A 13,820-nucleotide genomic window follows, 5' to 3' on the forward strand; every position below is an offset into this window, starting at 1 on the left:
GAATTAGGCACTATTTTATTTGATGTTCTGTGAACACACATAGGAATGTCATATTTTTCTTCCAAAAACCATCCCATTAAATGTAAGTAATATTTCATTTAACTTAATAACTAAAAATTGAATTTTATAGTTTACAAATTGTCAAGTTATTACTAAAGAGTTAAATAATCTGAAGAGTTTATGTACTGAATTGTATTGTGAAGTTTATTAATTTATATAAATTTATTTTTTAAGACATCTGGACACTTCTCTGCTTGATATCGATGTCCAGCCAACTTACATACGAGTACTGGTGAAAGGAAAGGTTAGTTTTTTTCTTATTAAATTCATGTCAGATCAATGTTTAGTTTATGCAATGGTTATTCAGTGTACTCTGTAGCTGACTTACAGTAATTATCAACTTTTGTGCACATATTCAGAAAAAACACTCTTTCATAATTGCATTATTTTGAACCACGTATAAACTGTGGAAATTCTGACCAGAAGAGATGCAAAGCCTGAAATGAAATTCTATTCTCTCTTTCTCTCCTTCTCACTTTTTATTTCCATTATAGTGTACCATAAATCACTTAAGAGCGCTTATTAGTTGCCCTAGGCTACTATTTAGCAGTTTCACAATCTGGAATTTATAGCAGACGGAAACAAATGGATGTGTATTCCTTTGAAAGAATGTTTAAAATGCCACTTTACTTTTCTCCCTTCTCAATGGTTCTATTTTTATCATCAGTTTTTTGAAAAATTTGAAACATTTAAATAGTAAACTAAAGTCCATATTTATGACTTTACCAACTGCATAAATAAAATTTCAGAATTAATTTAAATCTAAAATAGACTAGATGAGCTTTCTCATTTAATTGCTAATGTAAGTCAAGCATCAGTTTACAACATTTTTTAGAAACATTACTTCAGAAATGACAGCAATTCAAAAATATACATATAGCTATTCTTGTTAGTAAAAGCTGTTTAGCATGTTAATCGTGTATTAGGATTAGTAATACTGTATTTCAATTGAGAGGTTTTAAACATAGACTGCTATTAATATCAAAGAATGTGATGGTTATCTTATGTGCGTGTGTTCTATCCAGGTTAAAAATAAAAATAAAAAGATTAGCATGATATACTTCAATTCTGTTTTCTCACAGACATTCCAACTAGTGCTCCCTGAGGAAGTCAAGCCAGATAGCAGCTCTGCTAAAAGATCACAAACAACTGGTCATTTAGTTGTCAGCATGCCAAAGGTATGTAAAACAATCTGAGGAGGCATCACAGGAAGGTATTTAAAATGTTGTGAGTACACTGGAAATGTTTCTGAGTCAAAGGTAATAACTAGCTAGTGAAAGTTATTCAGGATATATTTTCCAAAGAAAGAACATTCCAGAATGATGATTAAATCATAGTGCCAAAAGGTCTGATTTAGAATTCCTTTAAAGAACTCTTAAGGAAATCAATATTAATAGAACCTTTTCCTGTATTTTCAACAGATACAGCTTTTTATATGTGAAAATATCCTCTGCAAAATCTGTCATGTTCTGAAGCCATGTATGAAGAAGTATTTATAATAGAACTGAAAATAAGAAGCTTTTTTGTCTATATGAGATAATAAGACCAGATGAATTTTTCAAAATTCGTGTGGCCCACACATGTGTGAAAATGACATTTTTGGGATACAAATCCTTGTCAAAATGCTTTCTATCCATAGAAATCATATTAATATGAAAAGAATGTATTCTAGGAAAGTAATATAATGAATAAATTTTGGGAGTAACTGTAATGCCAGCACAAGCTTTTCTTCCAGAACTTTGTGGTTGAAGATATCAACAATATTTGATAGCACTAATTTTTTATCATAAACTTGATATTAATTTGATATTTCAAGATGAGAGAAAGGACAGTTCATGCAGCTTCTTTTCAGTTTGTATCAGTGATAAGAAAAACCTAATGACTATATTGCACTATATTTAACATTTCTGATCCTGATAAATAATTATTAAAAATAAAATATAAATTATATAAAAAATGAAATTATTTGTAACTAGATAAAAGAGCTAGCAAGTTTCATAGGCAACTGAAATTCTTAAAATACTATTAAACTAAAAAGCAGACTTATACAGAAGACTTTTTGCAATACTATCCAGAAAAGATCACTAACAGAATGCTAACTGAATTCAGTGTTTTTTTTTCTTGCTTTAGTGAGTTTTTGGGTAGGTTGCTAAACATTCCACTGTACATCTTCCAGCCTGTTCATCATATTTTCCCAGCTTTTAAAATGAGAAGTAAAATCTCTCTAGTTGACTCTCCGATGGCCTTGCCATTCCAAAGATATTATAGATAGTAAATTCCACATAACGCAGAAGAAAGTAAATTTTTTTCACCTCGTTTTCTGGAAACACTTAAATGTACTATTTATTGTACAGCAAACCAATGCAAAATGGGTGTCAGAAATTTCTAAGGCACTCCCTAAATATCAAAATATCTTGCAGGGAAGATAAAAAGTGAGAGTTTCTTGGTTAACTTTAACCAAAATTGACATATTAAATCATCAATTTTGTAAAATGCCATCAATAGATTATACCAGAGGCTTGTTAATTACTGCTCGTGAACAATAACAGAAATCAGCATTATTAGCAAACATTTTTTAATTCAGGGTTCTGATACATTCTGTTTCATGTTTTAAAACTTAGCTTTCCTTGTGTTAGTAAAGCAAAGGGAAAACTTTGATTTTTTTTGTTTAACCCTTCATTATAGAAGCAATAACAAAAGAATTCTGACAGCTTTTTATAGTGTAGGTGTTCAAAAGCATTCAGAAACTTAAAGGCCATTGAGAATTAGTTACCTTAATATGAAAATAGGAGGATATATATCACACATGTCAGTGTAAGAATTATCTGAGAATATTTCATAGAATTCTCACTCAGCTCGGTGTGGAAAATGTAGTACTATTTCACTGCCATCCAGTTCATATGGAGACACACAGCTGTGGAACCCTACAAATCATTTCTTCCTTCAGAATAAATGTGTTTCAGATGAACTCTATTACTCAGTGGAATTCACATTGCAGGAAAAGAAAGCCATTGTAGGAAAAAACTGTAGGCTGAAAAGATGACTCAGCTTAAAAATATTGTTTTCACAAATTCCTTCTCTTTTCTCAAATATATGCCAGATTCTGTTTAACACATCCATTTTTAGAGTTATCTGCTAATGTTCTTAAAAGACCTCTCTTATCTGATTTCTGAACATTCTAACTACTAACAACAGTTTCATAGAACTACTTCCAGAAAGCTTCACTATATTCACTTAGACTTTCTTCCTGTATATCACAGATTTCAAATTCCAGTCATTTAACTTTCTCCTGAGCCCAAAGTCTTATATTTAGCCAAAGTTTAACTCCGTCACTTCTGTTTTCCATATTAGTTAAGCTCACTTTCTTGACTTCTCTGAGAGATCAGCATGTGATCACTGTCCTGTTGAACCTCACATACCATGGTTGTATATTGTTTCAAAGAAAATAAACAAAAAGAAAATAGACAATATCACCTACTTTTTTTCTTGACATCTTTTGAGCAAGAGAGCTTTTGAGTAAAAAAATGATGATATTGTACACAGATCCTAACCCTTTTCTTATTTGACAAACCCTTGAAAAAACTTTATTCTGTTGAGAAATCCTTTCCTGTTGATTGCAGGACCAGTGTTTTTGCTTACTTTCCTTGTCAGTGTATTCAGTGGGTGAAGTAAGGAACATTAGTGTCAGGGTCATCAAAGGAATGCACATTAGGGCCCCCTGTGAAGTGAGGGAAGATTCAAAGAAAAAGACTTTCCTTCACCAGAGTGTATACAGAATCAGAAGGGATCAGCCTCTTGGCAATGCATTTCAGAAATGGATTATAGAAGCTACAGAATTATAAATCTGTCTTACTTGTTACACAGTTTGGAGCAAAGACTTTAAGAGATCTGGAACAGAATACTTTCAAGTCAATTTTACCACAACATACTAGATAAAATAAACTATTTGTTTTAGTTCTCTTATAGTTCCATTATGTTCCTGTTCTCCCCCTTCCTTTCAAGTGCTTAAGGGATCCCTTTCCCATGATGTTGTTATGAAAGGAAAGAGAGATGTTTTTGCCATGAGAAATGAAATACGTTCCTTAAACAAAATGGCGATGGACATGTTTTCTTTGAGAAAGGGAATTCACTTAGGCTTCAATCTTGAAATTTAATTTTAGTAAAGTTGCTGAAAGACTTTGTAGTTGCTTCTCCTTTTCATAAATAGTGAGAAGTCCAGAACTTAGCAGGTGCTTTAATAAAAGTGTCTGAACTAACATAGACATTAAGACTCAAATACAAGCAGAAGATGCATCAAGAAAAAGCTCATTAGCTACAGAGAAAATCAGTGTGCATTATTTATGTGGTACTAAACAAGAAAACATATATATGTACATATATTTAAACATTTAAAAATATGCATACTCATATATGTATTTGAATATGATTCCATTTAAATCATTTGGTTAAATGGCCTCATACATGTTTCATCCTGAGTAGAAAGTTTTAAAACCTAACAGAAAGACAAAATGTCACAAGACAAAATTTATTCACATCCTCTTACTGCTTCAATTTTTGACAGATAATTTAAATGCTTTTGAGCATAAATATCAACTTTTGTGGGACGTATTTTTCTGTCTATTTTTATTTTAGGTTAAAGAAATAATCCTGGCTAAGCAAAAATCATCAACTTCAGTCAAACCTTCTGACAGCAACACGATGTACAAAAAAAGTACAAGGTAATTCCTTTTTTTCTTTTCCATTAATTTTAATTTTTGTACTTAAGTTATTCAATTGCCAGAGTATTTGCTTCCTATTGAGTATCTTATTGTTAAAAGTATGAAAATATTCATTTGTATAGGTTACAACAATGTATAAAAACCTGAGACTAATAGCCTGTCTGGTGCTGTTTATAAAATGGTCTGCTCCAATAGCAGAGCCAAAAAAGCACTTAATTCTGCAGATCGGTTTTGTTCCATCAACTCATTCAAATTATTGAAATAGTGCACGCTAAAACTATACTACCTACTGGGAGTTGTCTCTGCAGAACTTGTTGTTGTGTAGCCTCTCAAAACCATTTAGAAAAAAAGAGGTTTTGAATCTTTCTCATGAATGTATTTGCTCACTGATAGAGTGAGTATACACGTTGAGGTACTGCACTAGGTAGCTTCAGAAAGCAATTCTGCAAGGTTTTTGTTTTCCTGGGGTGCATTAAAAAGAACATTTGCAGCAGCTCAAAAGAGACTCTGCTCCCCTTCTCCTCTGCCCTGGTGAAGCCACAACTGGAGCACCGTGTCCAGTTCTGGGCTCCTCAGTTCAAAAAAGTCTGACTAATCAGTTCAGAAAATCTAACTAATGCATCAGTCTGGTTCAATGGCAGTGGCTGCAATTCTTAGTGAGGTTTCAAAATGTTCATCAGAGATTTTTGATGAAATTTTCTTCCACCTTTACTGCATCCTTGAAAACAGTTGTTTGCAAATGTGTGTATTGCCAAAAAGGGGTGATACAAATAAGGCATGACTGTGAAGTGAGGAAATGTTTTTCTCTGGTAAAATAGGGCTTGTAAAAGTAAAGGGACACAGTCAGATTTCTGAGTTGAATCTCTGGACTTTGTGTGGCTCATGAACGAAAATGCATACAATTATTTGCCATAACTTGTGCTGGCACTGCACTGTACCCTCCCTGTGCCCTGGCTGCAGCTCAGACAGTGTTAATAGCACACCTACATTTGGCTGTTGCTGAGCAATGGGTTACCTCCAGGGTTGGGCCAGATGGCTTGGTGTGGCACAGCCACTGTGCCAGCCTCATGTTGCTCATGGGACATGGGTTGGTTATGCCTGGACTACGTGACCTCCAGAGGTCCCTTCCAACTGCTGTGATTCTGTGGTTATGCAACATAGGTCCATTCTATTACATGTGCCATAAAATCTAGCTCTTAAACTCCTTCAGATAGTAGTTAATGACTGCTGGAAGCAAGCAAATATCAGGGATATGCTATGATTTTTTCTCTTACCACGTGTTAATAACCATTAGAGCAGATAGACATGGGGGTTGATGGCCACATGGCCTTACTAAATACAGACATTTTGATGTATGTTACTATATTTTGCTTTTCCTCTTGTTGCAGGCAACAATATTTATACCGTTGTGAGATATGGTAACTGCAAAGTTTGTTAAGCAGCTTATTTGTACCAAAAGTGTTGTATTTCCTTGTTTGGTTTTGTTGTGGTACACACTGATAGAGAGGCTAGGCAGACAGTAAAGGTTATCATTATGGATCATGTCTGTTCTTGGTCTCAGTATTTAGGATGCTGGCCAAATGGCACTGCAAGTGTCTCTCATTTTGTTTTTCCTGCTTTTTGTTTCTTAATTTTAATAAGGATTGTTTTTGTCTTCTTTTCTTGACTGGCCTGCCTAGCAGAAAGACAATCAGATGACTGCAAGAATTTGTTGACATCCCAGATGAGACACAACCACTGTACCCTTTCCTTAGGCAGCAGTGATTACAACAGTTCACCTTCTTAATTACTGAGTATTTCAATTATTTTTTAAAAGATGGGCAGTGGTTCTTTCCAGCAGAAGCAGAAGCTACAGCCTTTGAACATTAAAATAAATCAGTTAAAAGAAATGTATTAACTGTTCTCTAGGAGAAAATCAGATCTTCCTACTTTAGATACACGACCTCTCTTCTAAATGGATTCTTCCAAACAGCAGAGAGATGGCAACTAGTGGGTTGCTAATATGTATTTCCTTAGAACACTCCAAAAGGAAGAGTCTGAAGACTAATAATGAAGCAGGCCCCCTTTCCAGCCAAGAGGTGAACTAAAGGTACTCCATGGCAAAGTGCAAGGAGTTTTTAGATTTCAGTCCACTTTTAAGTAATTATTAAAATATTTACTGAGGATTTTGAAGGAAAAAATGCAGTTTTTATTGTTAAAATATTTCAGGAGTGCAAATCACAAAAGGAGAATTAGGAAAGAGGCATTTTGAATTACAGCTCTTTCTAAAAATGCTAGGTTTTGACCTCTGAATTTGAAAAATTGCTGACTAGCCAGATGTTAAAAACTTGCTGAATAGTTGTCTCTTACATTACGGAAGAAATTCCGTGAGTGATCACACTTGACAGATACGGATGTCTAAGCTAAATTCTGTCAGACATAATCTGCTAAACTATAATATAGTGCTTTAAATTTCTTAACTCATTAGCTGTATTATATGATGATGCTCACTACTTCTGCCACATTCTATGACTGTATACAAAACTGTATTTCAAACCTTCAAAGAGATAAGTTATTTTAGCAGGAATTTGGTTTCTTGATTTATTATACTTATAGAACATCTACTGATAAAGCAGCTGCATCTGTCAGGCTTAACTGTTACTGGCGTCAGAATTTATGAGGAAAAGAAGCTGAATTTGCCATTGGTACATAGGTGAAATTTACGTAGTTAGGAACTTACTTTTCTCAAATTATACTGGAAATTTAACAGTAGCAGATACATAAACCTAATGACTCTTATCCCATACACTCAGCTTTAGACTGTTCCTCCTATATCATATTGGAAAAGAAAAAAATAGAAAATGGGAAACATCTCTAAATGTTAATATACACTGTTGCTGTTTGATCTGACAGGCAGCTCAGCACCACCCAAGCTATTCCCAAGAGGAGAGAATTGGAAACAAAATAGAACTCATGGGTTGAGATAAAAGCTATTTACTAAGACAGGAACAGAAAATGAAAACAAAAAATGCATTCTAATTTGAATCCTTGAAAGAATCTTTGCCAAGTGTAGGACTATTCTCCTGTCCACCAATTTATTAGCTGAGGATCTCTCCCAGCACACTTCTGCAGTTTGCAGAAAGAGGTGAGAATTTAATGTTGCAGAAAGGAATACCATAGAACAAAATGACTAATTTCCAAACTGGAAATGTGAAGTAAGATGAGGGTAGAAGTTTTGTGAAGCTGTAGACAAACTAACCTGAAGGAACTGCAAGCAGATTTTATGCACTTTTTCAAAACTCAAATTCACCTTCATTTCTGCTCCTAAATCAGGAATGAACATTTTAACTAAAAGACAGGTAAGTGCGACTGAAACGTGGCCTGCACAAAAGATGAATAAATGTGTGGCAAGATCACAATTGGCAAATCAGTTATCAGTTCTACTGAGATGTCATGAGTGCCTTCTACAAGACCTAGGAGTTGATCACAGATCTAGCCAGTTGAATGGATTTGCAAAAATAATCTTTTCAGGCAACATAGATTGATATTTTCTATGAAGATACTGAGAATTCCTGCTCTCAAAGCAAGTTACATTGTCTGAAATAGGAGAAAACATAGTAGTAGTAGTTCAACTGACTTTAAACAGAAACTAGATCAGGTCTGACTAAGAAACATTTTTAAAAGGCTTTTTTTCACTGTTAAGCGTAAAGTGTAGATTGAATTGCATTCTCATGGATGCCCAGAGCTAACCAAAATATACAGCATACACCCCTATCTTTTGACTAACAGAGGAAAAAAATGTTGGGCACCTAAGAAATGATTTGAAAATTAATTTGCTCACACATGTGTCTAATAATCCATAGTTGTATAAGGGCAAGGACAACTCAGAAAATTCTCAAAAATACTGTTCAGTTAGTTCTTGAGCTTTAAAATCTAAAATCATCTCAAAATGTACGTATGTGATAAGGATAAAAGACTCAGAGCATAGACATACTTAACAGTGTTTTCCATAGAATCATAGAATGGCCTAGGTTGAAAAGAACCATGAAGATCATCTAGTTTGAACCCCCTTGCTATGAGCATTATTTATGTAACGTTTCAGTACTTTTTAAGTGAGGTCTTAACAGTTTGTTAGAATGAAGTGTTTTCAGTATAAGCTTCCCCGATGTTTAAACAGGGCTCATCTTTGACTAACAAATTTAGCAGTGCTTTTTGTTTTTCTGGGATAATTAAGATGCAAAAATACGATTTAAGATGGATTTGTATATTGAACATATTGGAGCGTGTTTCTTACTAACAGGCAAGGTCAGTTTGATATTGTGAAGTGACTGTGAAAAGAAAGGTAAGGGACAGAACTGTGAAGATGAAACTTGGATGCTGATATTGGCTCTCCAGAGCTGTTGGTCATACTTTGTAAATATGATTGCAAATGCTGATGCAAGAAAGGAAACTTTCAGTCAAATGCCAGTGTATTTTCTGGATCACGAGTATGAGAAATCTTTGGCAATCCAAACTTTTATTGAAATTCAGAAGTTGAAGCAAGAAAATGTAACTGTCAAATCATTAAAATATCAAATGTTGGAATTAAGAACAGTATGAACAAAAGTGTAAATTAAAAAACCCCCCTCAAATTATCGGAGTTGTGCTCTGTCACACACCAGATTGATCAGCAGGCTGCTATAGTTATGCAAAATTGAAGGACTGACTGTCATTTCTTTATTGTGAAATCTTTTTCTTTTTTGAAGCATCTTTCAACTATGTAGAGATAGAAATAACCTTTCTAAGGGAAAGAAATGCCAGGAAAAGAAAAATCACTTAATATTATTTATTTTGATGATCTAATCTGTAGATCATCATTCTCGCTTGGGTAGAGACCACTCAACAGCAGGTAGCAGTGCCTGAAATTGGAATCATTTGTGATCACTGAGGCTGATAGATATATTGTAGTTGGTCTTATTGTCTTCATCACTATTTTACCACTGTTTATGAAAAAGCATTAGCAACAAGAATAGTTTTTACTCTCCTAGGCAGAAAAGGTTTGCATTCCTTCTTCCAAAATTTTTCAGATAGTCATGACATCATCAGTAGTCATACCATTTTTTCCATAGAAGCGTGATGGGGAGAGCGCATTTCCAGGAGATGTGCAATGGCAGTTCTGAAATTAATGCTTCCTATTTTATTATGTTGGCCCACGACATCAGAGGCAGATGTGGGTGGTATGGCGGTAGAGGTTGAATCATCCCAGCAATAGTCTGTTACATTTTGTTGCTGTGCGACAGATGGCAGCAGAGAGGCGGTCTGACAAAATAGCAACTGACATGGAAGTGCGTGTGAAGCAAAGGTGTGGAGTTGAATTCTTTCATGCAGAAAAAATGGCACCAACTGAAATTAATTGACATTTGCTGAATATTTACAGAGACCAAACAGTGGATGTGAGCACTGTGAGGCAGTGGGTGGTGCATTTCAGCAGTGGCAACAATGACATGAGACACAAATCATGTTCTGAATGACCATGGCGATATTTATGAATGCAACATGAAGGTTCTTTTTCATAGCTGATGAAAATTCACAGCTAATGGTGGTGACTGTGTCTCGAAGCTGAGAGATTGCTCTGTCAAATAGTGTTATTGTGCTCTTTGTATCTGTTGTAGTTTCCATGGAAATAAATAGGAAACAGTAATTTCAGAGTGACTTGTGTGTATGTGTCATATATGCACTGAATTCAGCATGATTAAGGCTTGTCATTGTCCAAACATTTCTTTTATGATAGCTGAGGGAGTAACGTGAGCTGTACTAAAGAAGTACAGAATAGCTGACCTGTGATGATTCTCAGTCTTTCCTATTGTCCTTGCTAATCCTAGATAACACTTGCTGATTAAATTTTGAGAATGACTGGTGACAAGCTTGTTGATGTGGACTTTTACTTATGATGCAGTTAATTATTTTTTGGTGTATTGAAGTTTATTCATCTACTCAGCAATGAATTATTCAAAATCCATAATGTTGATTGTATTTTCATGACTAGCAATTTGTACAATTTTAGAACAAATGCAAATTACCAATAATAATTGAAATAAATCAAATCAAGGTAAATCTTTTCCACCATGTGAGTGAAGTACATGCTGAGGCTGATTAAATTTAATATTTATGCTTTTTTACTTTTTTTCTGAGATGCTTTCAAATTAGTGACTTGTCATTAGTGATTATATTAATTTTCTAGACAGGAAAAAGAAAAAAAAAAGGTGTTCTTTTTAGAATCCCCCAGTGGCTACTAATAAAATCCTTCAAAGTGACAGCACTTTTCACAAATCACAGAGGAAACAGAACTGTTTCTTAACTCTAAGAAATGAACATTTTCTGGAATGTTGCCACAGAATTTTGTTTAGTTTAATTAAAAATCTAGCCTCATAAATGGAAGAACATTCAGAGTAAAGAAATGACAATTTTCTTGTATTTTTCCTCGTAACACATTTTCTCAGTGGCTTTTGTTTTCATCGCTTGTGGGAAAAGGATTATTCTGATTATTAAGAGGTAGGCTTCTCTGGACATTTCCTGCTCAGCAAAATGGGCAAAAAATTCCCTTAGAACAAGAAAATTCTAGTGGCATAATGCTGAAAGAAGTGGCTAATCTGACTATTACTCTTCTGTTAGTCATGTTTTCCTTGGCCCTAGCATAAGTGAAGAAACCTGCCTCTTCATTTCTCCGTATCTTGGGCAGGGATCTGACACAGGCATGACCTGGGAGACTAATGAAGAAGCATGGGCAGACTTTGGAAGCTTCTTCACAAAACCTCGCTTTTTAAAAACTGAAGATGGTGTATTTCAAATTAAAGATCTTTTTATATACTTTATTTACATACTTTCATTACCTAATTTGTCATCAAAGTAAAACATTTTTTCAACCAGTAACCTTGCTACATTTTCCTTTGTTCTAGTCTTAGTAAACCTTTCTGATCTCCTGGGTAAACAAGGAGTTTTCTCACATCTTGTAATGTACTGTCTTTTGTAATGTTTAGCTTGGAACTTTGACCCAAAGTAGTCCTTAGTGTAATAGTAAAATCAGTACAAAGATAAACAAACCATGCTAAAATTTTCAGAAATTAGATCATCAGACAATGAAATTCCCATTTTGCCTTTTTTTTAAAAGACAGACTTTGCAAGTCAAAGTATATTTCAAGTCTTTGATCATCATGTGGTGTTGTTTGGTTGCCTTAATGAGTGGACTGTTCACATCTGCAAGTGTAATCTGAAACAATTTCCTTAATAGTGGTTGAATCTGGAGATTCTTTTGTACTTCTGGCCTTTCTTATACTATCTTTTTTTCATAATACAAACATTGCTAGTATTTCCACTAACAAAACTTATGAATTAGTTGATATAAGCACGCAAATTAGTACAATTATATTTTCTGTCTAATTAAAGGAGTATTTCTGCTTTCCAAAGATAAATTTGTCATCCTATAACTAGTAATCACCTTGTGTGATAACAGTGAACAGAAGGATGAAGGAACAGTTATGATTGTAAAATCCTGTCTTACATCAGAAGCCAGTCACTTAAAATATGACACCAGCAATCTTCATGTCCTGATATTAGACAAATTATAGATGCCAACAAATTAACTATCAGTGTTTATTTTTGTAAGATAGAGATTCTGTTGTAAAAAATAGTGAAGATTTAGCTGTACTTTTGTAGTACTCATTGTTCACACTGAGTTTTTGTAACGAACAATTTTCAAGTAATAAGGACTTTTAATCCTCATTTAATTGGGCTCAGTAACAACTCTCGCAATGAAGTCATTAAGTTTAATAACAGGTATCCAAAACAGTGCTGTTATATTTGACCCTGAAATGAAGGGTTTTTCTTTTCGTTTCCCTCTTGTTTCAGAAGCAAACCAGTTGAGAAATTAGAAGTGGATCCTGACAAATATTCATTCCCAGATGTGACAAAGATAATCCCAGAAAAGGAACAAATTGGACGAGGACCTATTAAGCTACAGCCAGAGAAGATTACAGAGACAGTGAAAAGCAATGTTGATTTTGAAAATAATGAAGAAGTACCTCCCTTAATTTGAAAGATTCTTTATTAGTCTCTCTGTTTGTAGTCTGTATACCTGAGTTGTTTTCATGATCTGATGCATAGAGTAAGTATTATCTGGCTGAAGCTGGAAATGTCATTACAGTTCTTGCCATAAACTTTGTTATACTTCTGTATTCTGGTGTATTTTCTGTAAGTATATTGCTTATATAATTTTTTTCTTTTCTAGGTTGTTTTGCTCTGTAAAGCCCAAATGAGAATGGGGTCAAAGAGTCACATATTGTCAGTTTTTTTTTTCCGAAGAATTACTGTTTAGCTTAAAAGGGCAACAAGGCTTGTGAAGGACTTGGAGAATATGGCCTGTGAGGAGAGACTGAAGGAACTGGGGCTGTTTGGTCTGGGGAAAAGGAGGCTGAGGGGAGACCTTAGTGCTCTCTTCCAATATCTGAAAGGTGCTTACAGCGAGAGCAAGGCTGGTCTCTTCTCACTGGTGACAGGACGAGGGGAAATGGCCTCAAGTTGCACCAGGGTAAGTTTAGGTTGGATATCAGGAAACACTTCTTTACAGAAAGGGTTGTTAAGCACTGGAATAGGCTCCCCGGGGAGGTGGTTGAGTCACCATCCCTGGATGTGTTTAAAAACCGTCTGGATGTGGTGCTCAGGGACATGATTTAGTGGAGGGCTGTTAGAGTTAGGGTAGGATGGTTAGCTTGTGGTTGGACTCAATGATCTTTAAGGTCTTTTCCAACCTGAGTGATTCCATAATTCTGTGGATTATTATTGAAAAAGAAAAGAGAAGGAAGGAAAAACAAGACAAGAATTATGTTTATTCTGACTGAACTAAAGATAGTAGAAAAATCTGTGTATTCTTCCAGTGCTTTCATTTTCATGAAGAACAGCACTAAAAGAATGTGATGTATTCTGGGAGTGAGAGACATTGCTTTACTCTGCCATACGTGAATTTCCCAGCATAATACAGAGCTCCTACATTCTGGAGTTGGTATACTGGTGCCACTCCTTGAAAATGTT

At 34.7% G+C, this 13,820-nt stretch overlaps 1 protein-coding gene across 1 annotated transcript in view; it reads left to right on the forward strand.

The window, feature by feature from the left end:
* Positions 1-12,828, forward strand: part of DNAAF11 (dynein axonemal assembly factor 11) — a 29,104-nt gene extending 16,276 nt beyond the window's left edge. The window contains exons 9-12 of the mRNA XM_042808765.1: positions 235-304; positions 1,143-1,238; positions 4,693-4,778; positions 12,642-12,828. Coding sequence (XP_042664699.1) covers positions 235-304; positions 1,143-1,238; positions 4,693-4,778; positions 12,642-12,828 — 439 coding nt within the window. The remainder of the gene's footprint in view (positions 1-234; positions 305-1,142; positions 1,239-4,692; positions 4,779-12,641) is intronic.
* Positions 12,829-13,820: the final 992 nt, after the last annotated feature.

This window comes from Centrocercus urophasianus, unplaced genomic scaffold (assembly GCF_019232065.1).
Source record: "Centrocercus urophasianus isolate 14NV4802_14NV808 unplaced genomic scaffold, USGS_Curo_1.0 seq_11, whole genome shotgun sequence".
Classification (NCBI taxonomy): domain Eukaryota; kingdom Metazoa; phylum Chordata; class Aves; order Galliformes; family Phasianidae; genus Centrocercus; species Centrocercus urophasianus.